General features: G+C 34.3%; 4 protein-coding genes and 3 non-coding genes across 11 annotated transcripts; 5 read left to right on the forward strand and 2 right to left on the reverse strand.

The window, feature by feature from the left end:
• Nucleotides 1-53: 53 nt before the first annotated feature.
• Nucleotides 54-3,840, reverse strand: LOC116031999 (DNA-damage-repair/toleration protein DRT111, chloroplastic). Its single transcript, XM_031274380.1, has 2 exons — nucleotides 2,932-3,840; nucleotides 54-519 (listed from the first exon to the last, which is right to left on the reverse strand). Exons 1-2 carry the CDS (start codon nucleotides 3,781-3,783, stop codon nucleotides 226-228), a joined length of 1,146 nt encoding a protein of 381 aa, XP_031130240.1. The 5' UTR covers nucleotides 3,784-3,840; the 3' UTR covers nucleotides 54-225.
• A 1,159-nt stretch (nucleotides 3,841-4,999) lies between these two features.
• LOC116031846 (uncharacterized protein At2g34460, chloroplastic) lies at nucleotides 5,000-8,489 on the forward strand. 5 transcript variants are annotated; one of them, XM_031274161.1, is made up of 6 exons: nucleotides 5,000-5,161; nucleotides 5,254-5,457; nucleotides 5,742-5,861; nucleotides 6,326-6,598; nucleotides 6,675-6,835; nucleotides 8,180-8,489. In XM_031274161.1, exons 1-6 carry the CDS (start codon nucleotides 5,042-5,044, stop codon nucleotides 8,247-8,249), a joined length of 948 nt encoding a protein of 315 aa, XP_031130021.1. In that variant the 5' UTR covers nucleotides 5,000-5,041; the 3' UTR covers nucleotides 8,250-8,489. The 5 variants fall into 5 exon arrangements, with proteins under 5 accessions (XP_031130021.1, XP_031130023.1, XP_031130024.1 ...); XM_031274163.1 differs by having other exon boundaries at nucleotides 8,128-8,197; XM_031274164.1 differs by having other exon boundaries at nucleotides 8,137-8,197.
• LOC116033723 lies at nucleotides 8,329-8,487 on the forward strand. The gene has a single exon (XR_004100898.1). It is a non-coding gene; the product is annotated as a U1 spliceosomal RNA (small nuclear RNA).
• A 281-nt stretch (nucleotides 8,490-8,770) lies between the features above and the next one.
• Nucleotides 8,771-8,843, forward strand: TRNAV-UAC. Its single transcript has one exon. It is a non-coding gene; the product is annotated as a tRNA-Val (tRNA).
• A 1,533-nt stretch (nucleotides 8,844-10,376) lies between these two features.
• LOC116033751 lies at nucleotides 10,377-10,506 on the forward strand. Its single transcript, XR_004100923.1, has one exon. It is a non-coding gene; the product is annotated as a U6atac minor spliceosomal RNA (small nuclear RNA).
• Nucleotides 10,507-13,655: 3,149 nt separating this feature from the next.
• Nucleotides 13,656-14,255, forward strand: LOC116032348 (BON1-associated protein 2-like). The gene has a single exon (XM_031274848.1). It carries the CDS (start codon nucleotides 13,656-13,658, stop codon nucleotides 14,253-14,255), a length of 600 nt encoding a protein of 199 aa, XP_031130708.1.
• A 4,140-nt stretch (nucleotides 14,256-18,395) lies between these two features.
• Nucleotides 18,396-23,517, reverse strand: LOC116032349 (receptor-like protein 15). The gene is made up of 9 exons (XM_031274849.1): nucleotides 23,163-23,517; nucleotides 22,912-23,067; nucleotides 22,630-22,719; nucleotides 21,962-22,036; nucleotides 21,738-21,884; nucleotides 21,252-21,335; nucleotides 20,981-21,133; nucleotides 20,734-20,880; nucleotides 18,396-20,599 (listed from the first exon to the last, which is right to left on the reverse strand). Exons 1-9 carry the CDS (start codon nucleotides 23,515-23,517, stop codon nucleotides 18,396-18,398), a joined length of 3,411 nt encoding a protein of 1,136 aa, XP_031130709.1.

Consider the following 23,517-nt stretch of genomic DNA (forward strand, 5'->3'; position numbering starts at 1 on the left):
ATGCAATACTTCTCTCACCACTAATTCCAATTCTCCACATTCATATATGATTGTTTTGTAAAATGGCACCTTCTTCCTACTCATCATATGATTGTTTATCAGAAAATTTTTTTAAAAAAAAACACATGATATGATATGCATAATGTTAAAGAAAGAAATTCTTAGTAACTTTAATGCATGGTTTAGCTTAGCTACAGTAACACAAAGTTTGAATAGAATAGATTGTCAAAAGCCAGGAATTTCACCAGGCAAAGGAGCCAACTCATTATTGCTAAACCTTTCCTCATCATAGAAGCCTGCACGAACAACCCTTCCTCCGAAGAACCGCCCTTCGAGTTCAATCAGGGCTTTGGTTGCTTGCTCTGACCTCTCAAATTGAATGAATATTCTGACCGCTTCATCGTGAGGGAAATTGGGTTCTGTTATCTCAAATATAAGCACGCGTGTCACCGTGCCAAATTTTGAACACTCTTCCGCTACCTCACCTTCTAGATCATCATCCACTTCGCCAGGGCCAACCTGCAAGCAGGTTCAAAAACATATAATAAGCTTAGGAGGATGATTACAAACTTAATAGCCTCATTTCAATATTCATACAAACCATGACTTCATGATTCACATTATGTCTGTGTGTACGTGGAATGTGGATAAAGAAATATTACACAGGAAAAAAATGCAAACCCTTTAATTCAAGAAGCAAAACAAAACAACATCACCAAAAGGGAAAAAAAAATACTAGCACTTTTCAAGTACTTACAAAGAACTATTTTTCTATTGTGACTAAGATTATTCTCTAAAGTCTCTCGATATTTTGATAACTAAGGAACATAATAACTCAGGATGGAGTGTTTATACAAGCTTCCCTTAGACAGAAGTCAATCCATGTTATGAGCCATGCCACCATAAACGGCTAGCAGATCAGTCATTGAACAGGGATTGACTTCTGTCTAAGGAACCAAGTCATCCACATTGGAAGACACATTAAAGATCAATGCTTAACTTCTCAAACAATACAAACATTACAGACAAAATACATGCATACCCAGAATAATGAGGACCACACATAGTGAGAAGCAATTTTAAATTTTTAAGTGGCTACATTGCAACAAATGGCAAATCCCTGCAAACATTATTTTTACTTATCTTTTTGTTTGTCACACTCACGTTTTGCCAGAAGAACAGAAATGCAAAAGAGGTCTGCAGCAGCACTAGAATTAACAGGATCAGTTTTAATGAACTTGGAGACAACAAGAAATGGTATCAGGCCCATATAATGAACTTGGAACTCGATGCTATTAGACCAACAAATGAGCTTAGGTAAAGGGGCAGGCTTGAAGATGGTAGCGCACTAGTGCCATTGTGCCAATATATTGCCAATCATAGAAGTATCTCGAGATAGAGCTATGAACTTACCGATACCTATTTTTATCTAATTATCACCCTTAAATATCAGGTATTTATGTACACCCTCACTCATGTTTTTGTTTAGAGGCTACCAATTCATTATGTTTGATTGCTTGCATAAACAAAAATTTTGATATAAAATTCAAAATTTGTATCTGTGGGTAACATAAAATATATAGCAAGCCTGCTGTGACAATTTTCATTCTGGTGATTGGCAATAGGAAAAAATATTCAACTGCTCTGCACTTCTGACATTTTGCAGTTCCTAAGTTAATTCTTCAATAAATTTTACACTCATATAGTCATATACAACACCTATAGGAGTAAATTTTGAGTTAGTCAAGTGGTCAGGTTGTCTTTGAGCTAAAATTCTTAAGCACTATTTATTAGGATCAATTTGAGTAAACTCTGAACAAAGCTTGGATACCCATAAATCCAACACAAATTAGATATTACAAAAATAGATGAAAATTGCACTTTCCAAGGGGGCCTTGTGGCATGGGCATTTAACTTTCTGTAAAAGGTCTTACTTCTTATTTCATTTCTCTCAGATGTAGAAAAAATTGGAAGTATAAAAGAAAAAGACAACACTACCTCTCTCAATTTTATAAGATATGCTTTACAAGCTTAATCAACATTAGGTTAAGTTGACCATCGGGAAGTGCTAGAAGCCCAGAAGGACTAGGTAATGTTTAAGAAGCATAATTTAAAACCAAGATAAATGTACCGTATGTACGACATAGCTTGTCTATATTGAAAGATTTCTAAACTTCTTTTCAAGCACCCCAAAAAGAAAGCGATATAACAAGAAATTTCACCTGCGAAGAACATTCTTATGAAGAGAGGAACCCAAAGAATCTGAAGGCATAAAACTAGCAAAGTCTTACAGAAGCTAACTTTGGCTATTTCATAAGGCAAACTTCTAAGTGCACAAATAATTCCCATGTATAATATCATGTTAGCATTCAAACTATACCAATGGTTATTATATTAAGTTAAAGCCTAAGTTGTTCAATTCCCTCCCTACTATAATTACGTTTATATCCTCAGAGGTTTGCTATTGTATTCTATAAAACTAATGTCTTATGTTGATGATTGGGCACAGGATGTAGCTAAATGCAATTCAGAACTATAAACCATATGGACATTCAATTTCATTCCACATCAATTGAAGTTCTGAAGTCCAAATAGAATTATTATTTTCTAAAGCTATATACACCAGTTATTTGCCTCACTGAATTTATTTATTTTTTCCTCCAAGCATTTGCTTAAGTTCTACTACCCTTTTTCTTCTCATTAATAATTCCACATTTCCACACTATACCTATAAGACCATTAAAAAGGGAAGAACTTCAAACAAGCCATCAAAAATATATGACAGCAGAAGAACATAAAGAATAAAGCAGACACTACTAGAACAACAATCATACTAGCAATAAGCCAATAATGGAAATTGAACATTCAACCCATAATTTTAATTAAAAAAAAAAAAAAACTGAATTCTAAAAGAATGTAATTGGAATGTACCATGTTCCTGAGCAGTACAACCCTTGTTGGAGCCATATTGAAATTAACGCTCTTAACCTTCTTCTCCGGCTGTTGTTTAACCTCATCACCAGCTACAATAACTCCACCTCTCTTATCGGTCTTCTTGGCCATTAAAGGAGTAGTAATCCCCTGCTCTTGCTTCCCTAATCCCTGTCCTTCCTTCCACCCCATCTTAGCCATCATTCTCTGTGCAGCAGTCATGGTCATCTTTCCCTCCGCCCCCATTCCCATTCCCAAGCCGGCAGTCTCCGATCTCCCTCCGATATTAAACTCTCCGTTACCAGGGGGAGGCGACGGTGATCTCGGAGCAGCAGCGCCACCTCCGCCGCCGCTCATAGCAGCTCTTCTCCGCCACGCCTCCTCGCCGGAGAGGTTCAACTCCCTCTCCCTCTCCCGCTCCCGCTCCCTCTCCTTCTCCTTCTCCTTCTCCCTCTCCCTCTTCTCCCTTTCCCTCAAATCCGCCTCCACCTGCTTCCTCTTCTTCTCCCTCCGGTACTCCTCGTAGTCGTTCGGCCGGGCTGGATCGTACTCATCTACGACGGTGCTGGTAATGGCGACCAACGCTGGCTGGAACGACGCCGCCTGGTGCGCAGTAGGATTTGGATTGGCATTCTCGTTGGTCGGATTAGGGCTAGGTTTAGGAGGCTTGGGCTTGAGTAGGGTTTGAGGACGGAGAACAGTCTGGGGAGGGGCGAAGGGTTTGCGGAGGGCGGATGGGGCCATCTTGGCGGTGCTGCTTGACCAAACATTGCCGCCGCCGCCGCCGGATTTTTCATCTTGGTCGGTAGAGGAAGACGGCGGCGGGAGATCGCCGAACAAGCCGCCCAGCATTTTCCTTGATTTATTTTGTTTTCTTTTTTTAAGAAATTGGAGGAATTGCTATGGTGGATTGAACTTCACTCCGTTTATGTTCAATTCGGGGATAATACATACTGCTTCCACCGGGTCGGGTCATTTTACTGAATTACTGGTTTCCAATTTTAAACTATCTCCAACTATCATGTAATATTGTAATGTGATAAAATCCTGGTTACCATTATAAAGAAATGGTTATATGTTTGAATTCTGGTGGTAGGACTTAAATTTTTTCAGTAAATAATAATAATAATAATAATATTTTGTTACTAATATTTTTACCCGTACAGGCTTCCTAAGCCCATTGTTGTTAATGATGTTTTTTTCATAAGCTTAGGATGCTGGTTGCTAATATCTTCACAAGCTTATGAGCTCTATCTAAGGGTTCGAGCATCATATTGCCTAATACCATGAAAAGACAATGAGAGCCACGAGATTGGCAAACAATATGTTAAACCTGTCTGCATAATCCTATTGTTTTTAAAGCAACGTTTTGGATTTTAGTGTTTTAAAAAAATAAGTTAATTAAAAACGCTGATTAACTAAATATTTTTTTGACTGATTAGACTAGTCAAAACGCTAAAATACCTTATTAGCCAAAATTTTGACTAATCAGCTACTTACCAAACACGCACATAATGTCTCGTTGTTTATCTATATTTTGGAGTTTTATTTTGAATTGTTTTTGTCTCTTTGACTCTTGTGGTATTTGATATTGTAGAATATAAAATTATTAGTCTATTTTATATATATGTGACTATAATGGAAAAAATCGAGGGGAATAGACATAAATGGACACTTTTACGAAAAACTCTTTTGAGACTCGTGGTTGTGAAAAAAAAAACGCAAGTCTCAAATAATTTTTTTTTTTTAAATTTTACAAATCATTTTTTCGTGTGAAATACTAGGAATGTAAGCCGCGTTTGTGTTTTTCGTATTTTTGTATTGTAAGTAAGAATTGTGTTTGTCAAAAAAAAAGAGGAGTGTCTATTCCAAGTGTAACTACATTTTGATTATACTTAAGCTTCTACCTTAATATATTCAATTACTGTATTAATTTATTCATGAATAAATCTATTGGAGTATTTAACCAACTTGATTGGATTATCAAGTGTTGAATGTACCTGTAGGGTGTAGAATGGCGATTTGGCGGGTACTTCTTAGTTATTCCCAAAATAATAAATAAAATAAAAATAAATAAAGAAATTAAGTGTGGTTGTCTGGTAGGCCGCGAATGGCAGCTTCTGGTCTCTTCTTCCTCAGACCCTCTCCCTTTCACTCCTTCACTGTTAATTCAGTTTCTCACTCTCTCTTTCCTTCTAAATCCCGCCCCTTTCTTCTCAAAGCTTCAAATGTACTTCTCTCTCTCTTTCTCTCTCTCAGCATAGAACAATCAGGAAACCTCATTTCACAGTCTAATGCGATTTTGTTTTTGGTGGAGTACAGATGGAAGGAAGTGAAATTAAGGTGGAAGAAGAAGCGAGTAGTAGCCAAAAGAAGAAGAAGATATTTGTAGCAGGTGCCACTGGGAACACCGGCAAGAGGATAGTTGAACAGCTTCTCACAAAGGGGTTTGCTGTTAAGGCAGGCGTTCGCGATGTAGATAAGGCCAAAACAAGCTTACCCGGCGGAAACTCTCATCTTCAAATTGTGAGTACCAATTGCTTAGCTTGCTGGGATTTGTTTCTTCAATTCATCGATTCAGCGCCTAAATCCAAAAATTGCGCTAATATAATGATAAAACTCAACTTGCAATCTGAAGGATTTAATGGAATTTTCTCTGGTTATGCATTGCATTTGTGGTTTTAATTTGGGATGGATGCTCAAAGATCCACGGAACTGACAAAGAAAAAGAAAGAATAATTCTATTCTAAAAGAGGGATGGATCATGGATGGATAAGAAGAAATTTTATTGTTGAATGATCTGATTTCAGGTAAAAGCTGATGTAACAGAGGGAGCTACTAAATTAGCTGATGCCATAGGTGAAGATTCAGATGCAGTGATATGTGCAGCTGGATTTCGGCCTTCATGGGATTTATTGGCTCCATGGAAGGTGAGCCATTGTTGCTTTGCTGATTCAGTAGGCAGAGCCAGTTTACGTGAATGACGAGGGAAACCCGTGACCACTATTAGAGGGTCGCCTTATAACTCTAGTCGGTAAAGGACTACAATTGTATAAATCAGCCTAGGATGCCCATAACTGACCGGCTCAAACTAAGAAGACTAATAGGTCACTCCCATTGGGAGTTGAACTTATAATCTTGTGGTTACCAAGTCAGGTGCTTGACCAAAAAGGAGGTAAACTGGCCTAGGTTGCCCATAGCTGACCAGTTCAAACCAAGAAGGCTAATAGGCCACTTCCACTAGGAGTTGAGCTTGTAATTTTATGATTACCAAGTCAACAGTCTGACTAATTTGGTTGGAGTTTCCCTTTTTTCCCCATAGAAGATACAGTCAGATTTTGGTAGTTCCTTTGGTAGTATTTCTTGTTTCTAATGTATGAAGTTTCTGGTGCAGGTGGATAACTTTGGCACCGTAAACCTCGTTGATGCATGCAGAAAACAAGGCGTTAATAGGTTTATCCTTATAAGCTCTATCCTAGTCAATGGAGCTGCAATGGGACAGTTGTTTAATCCAGCCTACATATTTCTTAATGTGTTTGGACTGACGTTGATCGCGAAGCTTCAAGCAGAGCAGTACATAAGGAGGTCGGGGATCAATTACACAATCATAAGGCCTGGTGGACTGAAAAATGATCCTCCAAATGGAAACATAGTCATGGAGCCAGAGGTAATTCTTTATAGCTTAAACATTTGAACTTCATTTCTAAATTGCATCTTTCCTCATTCGCCTCAAAACAATTTAGGATACACTTTCTGGAGGTGCTATATCTAGAGATCAGGTTGCTGAAGTTGCAGTCGAGGCGTTGCTCCATCCAGAATCTCACTACAAAGTGGTGGAGATAGTTGCTAGAACCGAAGCCCCTAAGCGTTCGTTCAAGGAACTTTTTGGTTCTATAAAACCACGGTAACTCACTAACTTGCTGACTTGTGTGTTGTGTCCAACTTTCTGTTACGACGGTACACCATAATACAACTGTTTATCCTTCCATTCCCCCTCAATGGCAGTTTCAACTACCTATGTATAAAAAACCTTGTATACATTCTATTTTTCATTTGAAGCTGTGCAAATTTTTGCATATCAGCCTTCATGGCTTCATTCAGGGCAGTTTAAAGGTTGAGTCCTTTTTTATCTTGTTATACCATGGGCCAAATTCACCTTATATTGTGGATCATGATCCAAAACGACATTCAAATTATTTAGCTGCAGTTAACATATTATATATTTTCAGTTTATAAATTATGTACCTATTATAATTGGTGTGTTATGTACCTTCAACTTATTTACAGGTACATAATATGTTAACTGAAAATACATTATATATTAATTGTAGGTACATAATCATTTTGGACCAGGGTCCACAATGCAAAGTGGACCCTGGTCTATGGTATAATTTGTTTATTTTATAAGTCAGTCGGCCTAGTTATTCAAGGTCCAATCAATTGGGCTGTAAATTTCAATAATCACAACTGTAAGGAGCAAGTAGGGTTTAATCTCAAGTGCATGATAGTGTTTAGTTAACCCTGTTTGACTCCTCCAATAATTTTGTTCAGCTATTAGAGCATACTGTAATATTTGGATCTAAGTGATACTCAGATAATGGATTAAATAGTGTGTGGATTAGCATACAAGTAGCCAAGTAGGGGTGTACTATTATTTTATCATCCTCTCTAAAATGCTTAGCCCACCAGTCATTTCAATTTCATTTATGGAACAAGTTAGTAAAATTACAGGGCTGTTTAGACTTGAGATCAATATGAACTTTTCAAAAGATTAACAAAAAAGAATAGAAAATGTTCATATGGACAATTATGTATTGGAGGAAACTGTTTATGACTGTGGTCTTATGGTACTAATTACTATACTATGAGAATGCCACTAGAAAGCTTGTCCTATGAATCCCCCTTTGAAAAATTTGATTTTTACCAGTTGAGTCAGGGTTGAAATTTGATATATGTAATATGCTGTTGCTATCTTGAGCCTTAACATGCCAAATCAGAACCTGATTTTAACACTGCAGCTACTTAATCCTCTGAATATTTAGAGATTATTCATCTGAAGCTTTGAATCAACCTTTCCATTGTCACAACTCCAAGCAACAGACTACCAATTATGTGTGAAGAGAATTGAAGTTGGTTTAAGAGTTGCATTCTATTACCATACATCTCTTAGATACATCAATTTTGATACCATTTTAGCTTTTGTAGATGCAATAAATATGCTAAGGAATTTAGAGTTTGTAAATGTCAGTAAGAAAAAACAGCAAAAGAAAAGAGCAGCAGAAGAAGAAGAAGAAGAAGCTGTTCACTTGCATACTTAAGAGGTTCCCACATCGGCGGAAGACAAAAGGTGGAGCATGGAAATGAGATATAAAAGTGGGCCGAGTACTATTGGATTACATACTTACCTGGACGGGGTCAATGGGCGATCAGCAAGGCCCATGGCCTAGGTTGATGACTTCCATTGCACTTTGGAAGGGTGGTAACCTAAGGTCTACCTTAATGGTGGAGCCTATGTCATAATTTGTGGTAGAGGGGCCTGCGTTCGCGCGGCCCTTACCCAATTTCATATAAAATTTTTGTGGATTTTTAGAGCCCATCGTGGTTGTGCCCAGTTTCATAAAAGATTTTGGACAACTTTTACAAAGCCCATCGTGTTTGTCTCCGTGCGCCTAATTCGATTACAAAACTGAAACATATGGGAATACGATTTAGAATTTATTTCACTTTTGATCACAAACATAAGACATATACAATCTACCAGGATCCACAATGTATTGTGAATCTCGGTTTATGGTTCAAGAACATTTATCTAGGTTTCAGAGATCATCCTTCCCAACGAGTTGGTGTGGTGTAGTGGTTATCATGTCAGTCTTACACACTGAAGGTCCCCAGTTCGATCCTGGGCATCAACATTTATCTCTTGCATAGTTCCGTTGGTCTCTACCAAATACACATTCGGTTAATCGACTTGGGGTTGACTTTTTGTTTTCATCTTCTATTTTCTTTATTACTTAATAAAATACGATTCTCGTCAGCGGATATCTCGACTCTCGCATCGATGAAGAACGTAGCGACGGATATCTCGACTCTCGCATCGATGAAGAACGTAGCGAAATGCAATACTTGGTGTGAATTGCAAAATCCCGAAGCCGTCAGGTCGAGGACACATCTGCCTGGGCGAACATTCAAATTAGCTATAACATGTTAACCTTTGCATTATTGATAAAAGTTGAATTACTTATTTGGCCCTTATTACTTCAGTGATATATAAAATAAATATTATGAACATAGTATTTAGTGAAATTTATTAAACATGATGTGCTTGTAATATAATATTTATGTACATTAAACTTTGTTTTTATGAACATATAGAAGGGACATTATTAACCTATTATAGAGTGAATGAAAATTATAGTGATGTGCATTTAGTTGGGTGTTTTTGAGCATTAAAGTTTAAGTTAATCGACATATAAAACACATTATGAACATAGTACATAATGATGACATATAAAACAAGTTATGAACATAGTACAAATGACGTTATTAAATATGATGTCTTAACTCACACTTATAACAAAACAACATTGTTTTGGACCAGGTCCACCTGATCCCGATATAATTTGCCCCTAATTGTTATGCATGACCATGCAGGCAGTAGAAGCAACATTAGACTGGACTTGAAGCCAGAGGTCTTGTCCTGGCAACTATCATATTATATCACTCTTTCTAACTAGTACATTGGTGCACTAAAGTTGCGACTTTCAGGATCATATTCACCTGTTCTTTTGTATCACATACATCTGAACATTTTTTTTAAAAGAAAAATTTATAGTGATTTTACTTTTACTAACTTGTTGCATAAAAGAAATTGAAATGACTGGTGGGCTATGCATTATAGAGAGAATGAGATAATAGTACACCTGTAATTGTATGCTAATCCACAGACTATTTAATCCAATATCTGAGAATCACTTAGATCCTAATCTAAACAAAAAACAAAGCCAATCTAAGTCATCTTAAGTAGTGTTCTTAAAAATCCAGTCAAAGTTTAAAATTAATTCACAGTATGCTGTATAGTAAGCTAATAGCAGAACAAAATTATTGAAGGAGGAGTGAAACAGGGTTAACTAAACACAATCATGCACTTCAAACTTAAACCCTACTTGAAATGCTCACAATGGACGAATTGCAAAATTCCACAATATCGACAACACAGAGGGGGGATAATTGCCAGCTTGATAGTCTTGAGGCGAAGGTCATCGGAGTGCTGAGGAAGATCCACGTGTAAGTCAGGGGATCCAACGGGAGGTAGAGAATTCATCATCTTCTTCGTCAAGCGGTGGCTGCGATGGTGTGGGAGGTGAGGTAAATGAATATTGTTGTCCCACATCGGATATTTATAAGGTTTAGTACGTTTTATATATGTCTACTCCACACGAAACGCTGTGTTCGTAGAAAGGAGAGATGGTTGGCATCTCCCCTGACAGGAACGGGAACAGCCTTCGGGCTTTTCCTTGTTAGCAAACACTTCGGTTAAGGCAACCCGCTTCGGTGGATCTATAACCCAATTTTTCTCCTTTTAAACAAAAAAAATGAGTAGAGCTTTTTTTTCCCCTCTAAAACATATATATATTTTTTCTTATTTTAAATAAAGAATGAGTACAGTAAATCATAAGGATTCAAATATGTATTTGAATCCTTAGTTGACTTGGATAGAATTATCTTCTTTAAAACATATTTGATATTTTGATTAAACGGTTAAACAGTTAGTTTTGAGACAAGAAACAACTAACCGCACAAAAATAACCACATTGGAGAGTGACTATAAATCGTGTGAGTTTTATAGGGGTGGAATTTCTAAAAAGTATATCATTAAAAACTCTAAATAAGATTTTTTAAATAATACCCCTACTAAGCTAATATTAATTAGTTTCAAATTTTTATTTAACTTATTACAATTACATTAAGTTATAAATGCATGTTTCTTGAGTTAGTATTCTATTTCCTTAAATCATTACTACATATTCATTACGTACTATAGATTATTAAATCATTATTACATGATTTATAACATTTCTCTCCTAATTTACAAAGTATATTCTTATAATTTTTGCATCTTTCATTTACATAGTGATGATTATTAGATTTTTCGATATAAATGCGCGCTTTAAACAAACATTGCCACTAAGGTATTAAAAAAAAACGAAATGTGTTATAAAAATATTACATTAACACTATCCTTTTACTAAAACATTCCTCCATGTATTGTCAAGAAGAAAAAGATATATAGGTTCACATTTAATTTTTTTTTATTTAATCATAGTATAATATTCATAATAAATTTATTTAATCATAATAAATTATTTATGGCAAAAACTTGCATTGTGTGAGACCGTTTTACCATGAGACGGGTCGGGTCAATATGCAAGTGTAATACTTATACACACAAATGTCATATATGCTCAAATGTAATACTAATTAGGAATAAAATTTTTGTTACTTATAAGGGTAAATGTAATACTTTTAACGAAAAATACAATACTTTTACATTTCGATTTAAAAGAATTACATTTTTCCTCAAAAGTATTATATTTTCCATTAAAGTGAGGGGCATTTGTCAACATTACTTATTATGAAAAATGTAATAATTTTTCTCTTATAAGTAACAAAAATGGTATTCATGATTAGTATTATATTTGAATATAGAAGTATAACATTTGCATATATAAGTATGACATTTTTACGTTGTTCCAACCCGACCCGACCCGACCCGCATCACGAATAAAAATTCGTGAGACGGTCTCATAGAAGTGTGACCCATTATTTATAAATATATTTGAGTATTGCTTGTGGATTACACTAATTTTAGACGAAACTGTCAAAGTTGACATGTGTGTCTGGTTGATTTTTATTATTATTTTTTTTTGGACATCACATAATTGATTGAAATTGTATCAGTTTTAAGTTTTTGCACAAAAAATGTGAAATTTAAAAATTTAGCCAAAATTGTCACAAAACATATAAATTTGAATAATTTTCACAAATACTTTTTTTTAAAATAAAATTTTTTACATTATATTGTAGCTAGATTTCTCCCAGAATAAGTATATTTCACTTTTGATTCATCAATTATAATGATATTTTAACTTTTGATCCTAATTATTTACTTTTAGACACTCAATTATAATGAAAATTTCACTTTTGATTCCTCAATTATAACGATATTTTCACTTTTGATCCTTATTATTCACTTTTAGTCACTCAATTATAATGAAAATTTCACTTTTAACCTTTAAATTTGATTTGTTTCAATTCTAAACATCAACTTCAAATATTTGAACTACAAATAAAATACTTTTTTTTTATTTAAAAAAAAAGTAAAGAATAAAAAGTGATGAGAATACATTAAATAAAAGTCAAATATAAAAAAATATTATCGTAATTAATGGGTCAAAAGTGAAATAAAGTCTAACTAAATGTATAGTTGAAGAGAATTTAATATTAAATTTTGGATAAGAGTTATATATATCCCTTGAATTATTTAGAAAAATGCAATTAGATTATTAAAATTTAAAAGTTTTAAATAGGTAAATGAATTCGACAAAAAAGTAAAATTAATCCTTGTTTACATGTTACTTTAGGTCAACTCACACATTATTAGGTTATGTAATGGTTACTTTGACACCACAACAACAATAACATCACCATCAAAGCAAAACTCATCCACTACCCTAATCTTAATTATTTGTTGAGGAACAAACATATATCAAGGGTTAATACCACTTTTAATTTCTCAAGTGTATTTACATTTGGCTTGAAAGGGTGATCAAGTGAGTGGAGTATGATTTTCATACTTAAATGTCACAAGTTTGATTATTATCAATATCTTTTTAGTTGAACCCGTAGTCCGTACTCAAATTTGTTGAAAAATTATCATATGATGTTCGCGTTAGTAATGACATCCAAATCAATCATTATTAAAAATTTACCTATAAAAATAAGGTCAATACACAATTTAGTCATCGACTATAGTGGTTACGTTTTTCTTGATCTAATCCTAAATGACTTTTTGTGCTTAATTAGGTACTTGACTGTGATGATTTTCCTTGGCTATTAGAATCAATGACTAAATAGAAAAAATTACTATAGTCGAAGACTAAATTAGGTAAAACTACTATAGTCGAAGACTAAATTGGGTAAAACTACTATAGTCGAAGACTAAATTGAGTAAAAGTACTATAGTTAAGAATTAAATTGGGTATTATAATAGAGGTAAAGTTACCAAGCTATCTTAATAGATGACTCAATTGAGTAAAATTATCAAAGTCGAGGACCTAATTAATTAAGTACAAAAAATTATTTAGAACTAAATTGAGAAAAATCACTACAGTTGAGGACTAAATTGAGTATTACTCTATAAAAATAGATAAAAATGAGTTATGTTCATTGTATATTTTTAAAAGGACATAAAATTTAGGTGTCTAGTTAAATTATTTTTAATTTTGATGATCTAATTAAAACTTTCAAAAACGTTTGGGGGTATATTTGAAAATTATCCCATTAAATTAATGTAATCCATCTGTGAATTATAAAACGTAAAGGGTAGAAGTTGGAGTCAAAATAGTGAATAAAAAGCCAATTCAAAGCACTCTCAACTCTCAATTATAAATAGTAGTAATCCAATTCACTTCATCAATTATCATCGCCGCCTCTTCCGTTTCTCGATGAGCGAGTCATCACATTTCCGGCGGCGGATGCCGCCGGCGCAAGAGCAGCTGAGGGAGATCGAAGTTCTTTTATACTCCGCCAACGACCTGAAGAACGTGAAGCACTTGAGCAAGATGAGGACCTACGCGGAGGCTTACGTGGAGAGGAGCGTGGACGCGGCAAGGACCCGCGTGGACGAGCAGGGCGGGGCGAACCCGGTGTGGAACCAAGTGGTGAAGCTCAAGTTCCGCCAAGGGGTGGCGGAGAATGACGTCATGGCGGCTCTGAACGTGGACATATACGCGCACGGGCACGTGAGGGAGAAGCCCGTGGGGAGTGCTAGGGTGTTGCTCAGTGACGTGCTTAAGGGGGGCGGCGACGCGGCGGATGAGACGCCGTTAGGTAATCCTATCCAGTTCTTGACGGTGCGAGTTTGGAGGCCCTCCGGTAGGCCCCACGGGTTGCTTAACCTGTGGGTCCCGCCCACCGGGAGGTTCTTGGTTTCGTTTAAGTCATTGTCGTTTAGCTTAAGGGGGAGAGATGGTACGGAGGAGGAGGTGGTGGTGGTCGGAGATGAGGCCGCGCCAATTAGTGGTGGGGTCATAAAGGATGCTTAGATAGATACATATATAGATCGATGGAGGTGGAAGGGTCCTGCTATGCATGCATGGTCGCCACTTGTATCAAAGCTGCTCTCTCATCTTTTCTTCTTGTTTTTCTATTACTTAGTCTTTGCCTCCTAATGTCATCCACTCATTGTTTTTCTATTAGTAACTTAATTATCTGGTGTAGTAAGTTGATTAGATTTAGAGTTTATTATAATCAACTGCTATGCTTGTATATAGAAATCGGTTCAAATGTGGTTGCGCCTTCTTATGCGGTCGGTGTGATTCGCACCACTTAATGTTAAAAAACGCACCACAATAAAAATACATAAAAATACCAAAAAACACACCACACACCCAAAATAATGCATCATAACTTCCATGTCCCTAATAGTGCATTTGCTAACACTGTATGGTGTATATTTGCATACCTAGTGGTGTGTTTTTTGGTGATGTGTACCTAATGATGCATATTTATGTGATGCATTTTCTAACATTGAGTGATGTATATTTGTATATATAGTGGTGCGGCCACATTGATCGCACGTTAAAGGACGGCCACACACATGATTATGACACTATATATATATTATAGCATTTAAGTTATAGTATGTACTCATATTGCTTGGAATAATATCAATAGATTATTTAAGATTTTTAAAACACAAAACAGCGAACCTAACGTTATTTTGCAGATCTACTCTTCAAGAGACAACTCTCGAGATCAACATCGCCTTTAGATCGACTACACATTTATATCTAACATGTCATACTCTGGGATCTTGGCCCATCAATGTATTCTAGGGTGTATTATATTTCTTACTTCAATGTCATTTTCTTATGTCAATCGCACCTTCAATGAAGTGGCTCATGCTTTAGGTTATCCTTATCCCTGCATCTCTCTTACTTTTAAAAATGAATTCTACTTTATTCCACATCATTAAGTTTGCAATTTATTCACTATTTTACTTACGCTTTCAAAAGTGCCTCCACTATCACATCATAATACAATAAAATAATAATTAAAATAATTAAAAATAAATAAATAAAGTACAAAAAAATGTCATGCGGCAGTTTTTTATATGCTTAGCTAGTTTGCTATACACCTAAGCATTAAAAAAGAAAGAAAAGAAATCCACTTTAGCATGCCATCTCATCTTGTAAAGGCTATCCGGCCTTTTGAGAATAAGGATAGCCTTAACTAATAGTAGGGCAACCTAGATAGCATGTCAATTCTAAGATGCTATACCGTACGTTTGAGTCTATTGTTAATTTATTTTCCATAAGGTTTTAATAATATCTTTCACTAGTTGGTTTTCAAAAAAAAAAAAAAAAGAAAAAAAAAAGAAGAAAGAATGAAAAATTGTAGTAAATCAAAATCGCTCTTTTCTAAGGTGATTGGTGGATTTGGCGGTGTTTTCTGGTAGAAATATATTGGTGGCGATGGTAGCTAGTATAGAGAGTTTGGACGGTGGAGGGTGATATATCATGTATGGTAAGTGATGATGATTTCAGCAATATATGATAAAGGGAATATTGATGTTAGCTGGTTTTGTATGTAGCCTGTTTTGGAAGTTTGTTACAAAATTTCAGTCCACAACAAAAGCCATAGCAGATTCTCATGTGTTTCGGTTTCATAACCGAACTAGCATACAAGAGTTATTATTCATGTTTGGAATAAGGGTCAAATAGATCACTGAACTATATACAAAAATACAATTAGACTATCAAACTCAAAAACAATGCAATTGGGTCCTTGAACTACATAAATTTATGCAATTTCATTCAAAATGACCTGTTTTACCTATGTACCGATTACCAATTTAAAAAATAATATTTTAAATAAAATAATTAATTAAAATTTTATATATATATATTGAATCGTCTCCGACCGGAAGTGTTTTTTATTTTTATATTTTAAATTTAAATTTAAATATTATTTTTATTTAATTATTTTATTTAAAATTATTTTAAAGTTGATAACCGGCACATCAGGTAAATTAAAACATGTAATTTTGGATGATATTGCATGAATTTGTGTAGTTCAGAGACCCAATTGCATTGTTTGAGTTCGATGGCCTAATTGCATTTTGGTGTGCAGTTCAGTGACCTATTTGACTCTTATTCCTTTAGGTTTTATTCGGTATTCACTTGAAAAAATCACTTTATGTCGCTTGACCACAAGATTTTTGATCACCTCCAATCATTACTATACATAGTTATAAGGTCATTGAGTCCTAACTCCGGATTAGATAAGATAGATTGGTTTTGAGTAAGGTCATTGAGTCCTAACTAAGAGATAAGATAGATCATTATCATTAGTCTAAAACTATTTGTTATAATAAATTTGCCAATTTACTCGTTATTATTAATTTCTTATTAAGAGTTATTTTCATTTTTGTCATAGATTTATGTGCCATTTTACTTTCAATCATTTTTTTTTTCAGAATATCCCTTATTGGTCCTAGCATTAATATTATCAACTGGTCAAACAAGCTAACATAATCATCTTGTCTCCTATCCGTTAAATCAATCAGTTATCAGCTATAAACTAACAACTAATTGCCAAAAATCCCATTATCCAATTGGTAATTAAATTCTCATTTTAATTAGTGATGTAGTAAATTCTCATTATCCAATGAATGAAAGTCATATCGCGGTACGTGAAGAAATCATTTTCATTTTTTAAAATTATTTAGAATTTTAATTTTAATTTTAATTTTAATTTTAATTTTAATTTTAATTTTAATAAATTGAGAATTTTATCCCTAAATTCTTTTTTTTTTTTAAACTTATAATTAATTTTTCTCTTTTGATTTTTGTACAAATAAAATTAACCTATAAAAATATATCATTAAAAACTCTCATTAAAAGCTCTGATCTAATTGAGATTTTTTTAAATAACACCCTGATCTAATTGAGATTTTTTTAAATAACACCCGATGTTTGTTTCCAATTTCTTAATTAACCTACAATTACATTAAATTATAAATGCGTGGTCATTAAGTTACTACTACTATTATAGATAGATTATTAAGTCACTACAAGGTTTATAATATTTTCCTCCTATTTTACAAAGTATATTATCCTAATTAACTTTTGTATCTTTCATTCACACAATAAGAATTATTTAAACTTGTCAACATAAATGCTTCAAATATTATTTATTTAAATATAATAAATTAATTATAAATATACATTAAATAAATTTCACATACAATAAATTAATTATAAATATATATTAAATAAATTTCACTATTTAAATATAATAAATTAATTATAAATATATATTAAATAAATTTCACTATTTAAATATAATAAATTAATTATAAATATATATTAAATAAATTTCACATACAATAAATTAATTATAAATATATATTAAATAAATTTCACATACAATAAATTAATTATAATTATAAATTATAATTATAAATATTATAAATTATAATTATAAATATATATTAAAGACCCTATCCAGGTAAGAATGGCGCCAATAATTACTCGGCCCGTTTTTATAATCCATTGCTATGCTCCACCTTTTGTCTTCTGCCGATGTGGGAATCTCATAAGTATGCAAGTGAACTGCTTCTTCTTCTGCTGCTCTTTTCTTATTGATTTGGGTCTTTTCTTTTGCTGTTTTTCTTACTGACATTTACAAAATATAAATTCCTTAGCATATTTATTGCATCAATAAAAGTTAAAATGGTACCAAAATTGATGTATCTAAGTGATGTATGGTAATAGGATGCAACTCTTAAACCAACTTCAATTCTCTTCACACATATTGGTGTTCTGTTGCTTGGGGTTGTGACAATGGAAAGGTTGATTCAAAGCTTCAGATGAAATTTCAACCCTTCACTCAACTGGTAAAATGAAATTTTCCAAAGAGGGATTCATAGGACAAGCTTTCTAGTGGCATTGCCATTCTCATAGACTCATAGTACATTACCATAAGACCAGAGTCATAAACAGTTTCCACCAATACATAATTGTCCAGTCAAAAAATAATAGAACTTGATTGATAAGCATTATATGATGAAGCTAGTCTTATTAGTTATTACAAGCTGTCTGAGATAATGAATGCTTAAAATTAAAAGAGAGAAAACATTGGCCTTATATAGACTATACAGAACATTCTAACAATTGCTCTCAATTTTTGCATAGACAGTAGAGAAAGGATTCAAAGAGAACTTCAATGGCATAAAACCATGAGTATCTCCACTGAGGATTTATACATAGCACTGCCACTAATCCTAACAAGAATGTAAGATAAGATATTGAAAAGCTAATATAGAAATCCTCCATATCCATCCAACCTGCACCTTGTTGATCAAAGTCATTGTTGAGAGTTGGCAAAAGAGATGGTGCCTTAGGACTACTACAATGAACCTCTAGTGGAGGTCCACAGAGAAAAGGGTTTCCCTCGTAGCTACTTTTATCAAACGTTGCGAATTGAGCTTTCGCTTCTGGTACTGCACCTGATAAATTGTTGTACGCAACACTGAAGACTTCCAACGAGGTAAGATCGAGTAGTTTGTTCGGAATTGTCCCATTCAACTTGTTGTGGGACAGATCCAGACTCTCGATATTGCGTAACATTGAGAATGTTTCTGGTATTGTGCCAATAAGATCGTTGAGGGACAAGTTTAATGCATGTATATTTATCAGGCCTCCCAACTCGAGCGGAATTTCACCAATGAATCTATTATTGGAGAGATCGATCCCAGACATATAATTGAGGATGTTGCCTTCATAGTAGTATACATTTCCCTTTGTTCTAAATTCCACCCTTGTAGGCGTGTCATCTTCTGAGGGATCAAGCCCGACACCATTTTCCCACCCAAAACTTACATGGTATGAATTTGTATCCATGATGTTGAACATGTAAGTTGTCAAAGCAAAATCAATATCACCAGTGTAATGACTTGCAGTGGATTTCTCATTAGTCACCTCTAGATTCATCTCAGACAAGCAATGGGGAATATGACCAGATAGGTGATTATCTGATAAATCTAGTATACTTAGTCTGATAAGTTGACAGACCTCAATTGGAATCATGCCTTCAAATTGATTTCCTTTAAGGAGAAGAATGCTCAACCCTGAGATGCTACCTATCCATTCTGGAATTGTTCCAACAAAATTGTTATGACTAAGATCATATACCACCAAGGAAGTGTTATTTAAAAGTGCAGGGCTAAGTTGACCGGCTAGGCGATTTTTGCTGAGTAGAACATGCTTTATGGAAGATGGGTTGAGGCAAGATGGAATTGCGCCAGTTAAGTTGTTCTCCGACAAGTCTAAAAGATAGATGCTATCGAGGTTACAAAACTCTATAGGGATATGACCTTCGAGATGATTCTTGGATAAAGAGAGTTCTTCTAGACTTGTCACAAGACCCAACCATCTTGGAATTTTTCCAAAAAAGTTATTGTCACTAATATCTAAAAATTGCAAGGGGATATTAGAAAGACTATATGGTATAGGGCCTGTGAAATTGTTACCATCAAGATATAGGAGATAGAGTGAAGGTAGGCAAGCAAATTCTTGGACTATTTCTCCTTCCAACTTATTGTCTGACAACTTGAGAGATGCCAATGATGGGCAACTTATCAGCAGTTCTTTTGGAATTTTCCCTGTTAAGAAATTGTTTGACAAGTCTAGATTGGTTAAATAGTTCAATTTTCCCATATAAGGTATTTGACCCTCAAACAAGTTGTAGGAAAAGTTCAATGCCACAATATTTGGAAATGTTGAACTTATGTTGTTGGGAATTTCTCCGCTCAACTTGTTGTTTGATACATCCAACGTCTGCAGATCATGGTTACGTTGTGATGAAAACTTAAGGATTCCTTTGAAAGCATTGCCTTCAAAATAAAATCCTTGAAGTTTTGTATTGTTCTGTAGCAACCAACTAGGAACTTCGCCCTCAATATTGTTCCCCGACAACCTAAGAATCCTCAAATCATGTTGGTAGTGAAGAAATCTTGGAAATTTTTGAAGGCCAATGCAATTTGACATGGTAAAGAGATGTAGTTGGAACTTAGGGACTAAATCTCCATGTAACTCAGTTTCTACTATTGCTTTATTTCCATCAGCAAAAAGGAACTTAAGCTTGGAATGATTACCAAAAGACTTGAACGAGTCGGGAATTTCAAAGAAGTTACTCGAAATAGAAAGATACTCAAGTGACATGAGTGTTGGAAGTGGAGATGAAGCAATGTTCCCCGTAAGCTTATTTAGAGAGAGATCAACCAAACGAAGAGATGTTAAGTTTCCTAAACATGGTGGAAGTTTTCCCTCAAACTGATTTGCACTAAATCCGAGCTCTTGAAGGTTCTTGAGTTCACACCAACCTGTAAAGACGTAACCACAACACCCTTGACTTATCAAAGAAGGTTACTATTTGTTTATCTAATAAACATTAGTATTGTCAAATGATATAGTCAACAGAACATAGCCAAGCAACTACAAATTAAAAATAACTAACCTTTATTAGGCAAAGTTGTTCCTAGTTGACATCGAGGCAAGGATAAGACAATTAGTCTGCTCATTGATCCAATGCTTTGAAGGAAGTCCTTATGCAACAAAGCGTCATCTAAAAACAACTCTTCCAAGTTGCTTAGATTCCTCAAGGCTTACATGCCACATACACATAAAAGAAAATGGATATTAGATAAGAGAATAGAAAAAAGAAAACATAAGATTAGACTAAATCTTTCATTTTACTAGCTTACCATGAATTGTGTCTATGCTTGTAAGGTTATTGTTTTCTAACTCAAGGGTCTTGATGGATGGAAATGCTACCAAAGATTGTAGTAGAGAAGTCATATTAGAACTAATGGTATTTAAGTGCAACACTTGGAGATGGCTGTTATTTCTGATCTTGCCTGATCCAACAACATTACAAAATACAAAAGATTAAGTTAAATATATATGTTGTGGAAACAAGGTAACTAATATATGTTTGGGTTCTTTTGAAAACTTTATCGGATAACATTTATTGACCTGAGAGGCTTGTAGAGGTATCAAATCGCTCAATAGCATTTTCACTCAAATCTAAGTCTTCCAGATTGTTCAATGCATTTATATCTGTCACAAAAGTTTAAGCTGCATCATTCACATTTGAGTCTCTGATCTCTCATGTGAGACCGTCCCACATATAAGTATCTGTGAGACGAGTCAAGTCATGATGGAAATGTAATATTAATTAAGAATAAATTGTTTGTTATTTATAAGGAAAAGTGTAATACTTTTGAAGAAAAATGAAATATTTAAGGTGGCATAGTTACTTATGAGAAAAAATGTAACATTTTTAAATCAAAATGTAATATTAAGAGTTGAAGAGTTAAATGAAACTTGTAATACTTATCAAAAACCCGACCTGTCTCATGGATAGAGATCCGTGAGACCATCTCATAGGAGAAATTTCCTTCACATTTTAGGTCCCTAACAAAGTAGAGAATGAAACAATTTTACTATTATAGGATGCACCTTCTATGTGTAACGGTCCGTCGAAATTATTACTACCCAAATTCAGAATCTTGAGTGAAGGAAGCCATTTAAGTGACTTGAATATGCTGCTACCAAAGCTATTGTAGTATAAGTTCAAATTCTCCAATTTTTTTGGTCCTCCTTGGCCTGCATATATGCACACCAAAACTTAAATCATTGTGTGTGTGCGAGCTTAAGTATGAATGTGTATAACCTCAAATTACCATAAACTGGTCCAAAGCTCTGGAAATTGTTGTAGCTTATGTCTAGTTCCTTAAGACTGATGAAGTCACTTAAATCTGCCCACAAGTAATATACATGGCATGAGTATTGTGGTGCAATTAAATGCTTGCAATGCATAAAAGTACTCAGATCATCATCAAATAAAGTAAAAAATAAGAGTGAAAAGAAAGAAACTCCAGACTAGGACCACATAGTTTTATAGGGGATATGATGGGAATTGGGATATATGCTTAATTAGATATTATAGTATATGCTAATGACCATGTGGTCTAGTGGCACAAAGTGACTCTTTCATATGGGATGCCATGGGTTTAAGTCTATGTTGTTGTTAGAAATCTAGCTTTAATTAATAAGAGAACGTTTGACTATGATCTTCTTATGTGTAACCTGAAAGCTTTAGATTGTAAATTTTTTCATAAATTCTGCAATTGTAGAATCAAGAAATTATGTAATGAATTGATAAGAAATAGAAATTTTAGTTTTTATCCATCATTAGACAAGTCATCAATAATAATAATAATAATAATAATAATAATAACAACAACAATAACAACAACAACAAAAACAACAACAATCACCACCACCACCACCACCACAACAACAACAACAACAACAACAATAATAATAATAAAAGGAAAAACTAGTTTACTCAAAGCTGATAAGATACTATCATCCTCCATGTCAGTTGATCTAATGTTGAGGAGTTCCAGATTACTTAATCCCGAAAGCTTTCCACGACCTATATTTACACATGAAATGTTAAAAGTTAAATGTGCATTAATAGGTGTTCCATTATACCACCAATTGAAAAGGTATGAATAAAGTATATATGAGAATAGGAGATCAAAAGAAAACTTTCATTTAGAAATCTAGAAAATGACTTTCGAAACACCCCAATAAAACATGTAGTAATAGAACTCGTTAAGCATACCAAGATGATTAAGAGGCGAGTCCAAAGGATTGACCAGGAGATAGAGAATCTTGAGAGATGAAAGGTGACTGAGAGATGAAAAAATGCTACGATTCAAGTTATTAAAACTCACATCAAGAACTTCCAGATCACTTAGTTTTGATAACTTATCAAAACCTGTAAAAAGTAACATAAAATCAAATTAAGTTATGTGCCTATGTAGTTCATAAAATAGTATATAAGCGATTAAAAGTTACAAGAAATGAGTTTACCTCCACTCTCAACCACACCACCCAAATTATTTCCTGATAAATCAAGAGACTTGAGGTGTTTGAATGGAAGAAATACAGAGGCATCTATATACCAATACCCAACTCTTTTATCCCTCGTTGAACCGAGAGAGAGCTCAATCACTCTCCTTGTAATATTACTGCACGTCACCTTTGCCCATTCACAACAGTTGCTTCTTTTATCGTCAATCCACGAATCCAAAGACTTTCCGTATGTATACTTTATTTCAGTTTTCACATGCAACAATGCTATCCTCTCTTCCTCCCAACACCCCGAAGACTGCCAACTCTTCACTAACATCACCAAAACCACAACCCATAGTGAAAACTTCCACAT

Source organism: Ipomoea triloba, chromosome 10, assembly GCF_003576645.1.
Source record: "Ipomoea triloba cultivar NCNSP0323 chromosome 10, ASM357664v1".
NCBI classification, from domain to species: domain Eukaryota; kingdom Viridiplantae; phylum Streptophyta; class Magnoliopsida; order Solanales; family Convolvulaceae; genus Ipomoea; species Ipomoea triloba.

Bases quoted from the DNA above. Each gene is read 5' to 3' on its own strand.
- LOC116032349 (XM_031274849.1), bottom strand. From the start codon at position 23,517: ATGTGGAAGTTTTCACTATGGGTTGTGGTTTTGGTGATGTTAGTGAAG. The intron at 21,885-21,961 runs GTAATTTGAGGT...GCATATATGCAG, and splicing joins GAGCTTTGGACCAGTTTATG to GCCAAGGAGGACCAAAAAAA. The intron at 20,881-20,980 runs GTAAGCTAGTAA...GTGGCATGTAAG, and splicing joins AAGCATAGACACAATTCATG to CCTTGAGGAATCTAAGCAAC.
- LOC116031846 (XM_031274161.1), top strand. From the start codon at position 5,042: ATGGCAGCTTCTGGTCTCTTCTTCCTCAGACCCTCTCCCTTTCACTCC. The intron at 5,162-5,253 runs GTACTTCTCTCT...GGTGGAGTACAG, and splicing joins TTCTTCTCAAAGCTTCAAAT to ATGGAAGGAAGTGAAATTAA. The intron at 6,836-8,179 runs GTAACTCACTAA...TGTAAATGTCAG, and splicing joins TTTGGTTCTATAAAACCACG to TAAGAAAAAACAGCAAAAGA.
- LOC116031999 (XM_031274380.1), bottom strand. From the start codon at position 3,783: ATGCTGGGCGGCTTGTTCGGCGATCTCCCGCCGCCGTCTTCCTCTACC. The intron at 520-2,931 runs GTACATTCCAAT...ACCTGCTTGCAG, and splicing joins TTGTACTGCTCAGGAACATG to GTTGGCCCTGGCGAAGTGGA.
- LOC116032348 (XM_031274848.1), top strand. From the start codon at position 13,656: ATGAGCGAGTCATCACATTTCCGGCGGCGGATGCCGCCGGCGCAAGAG.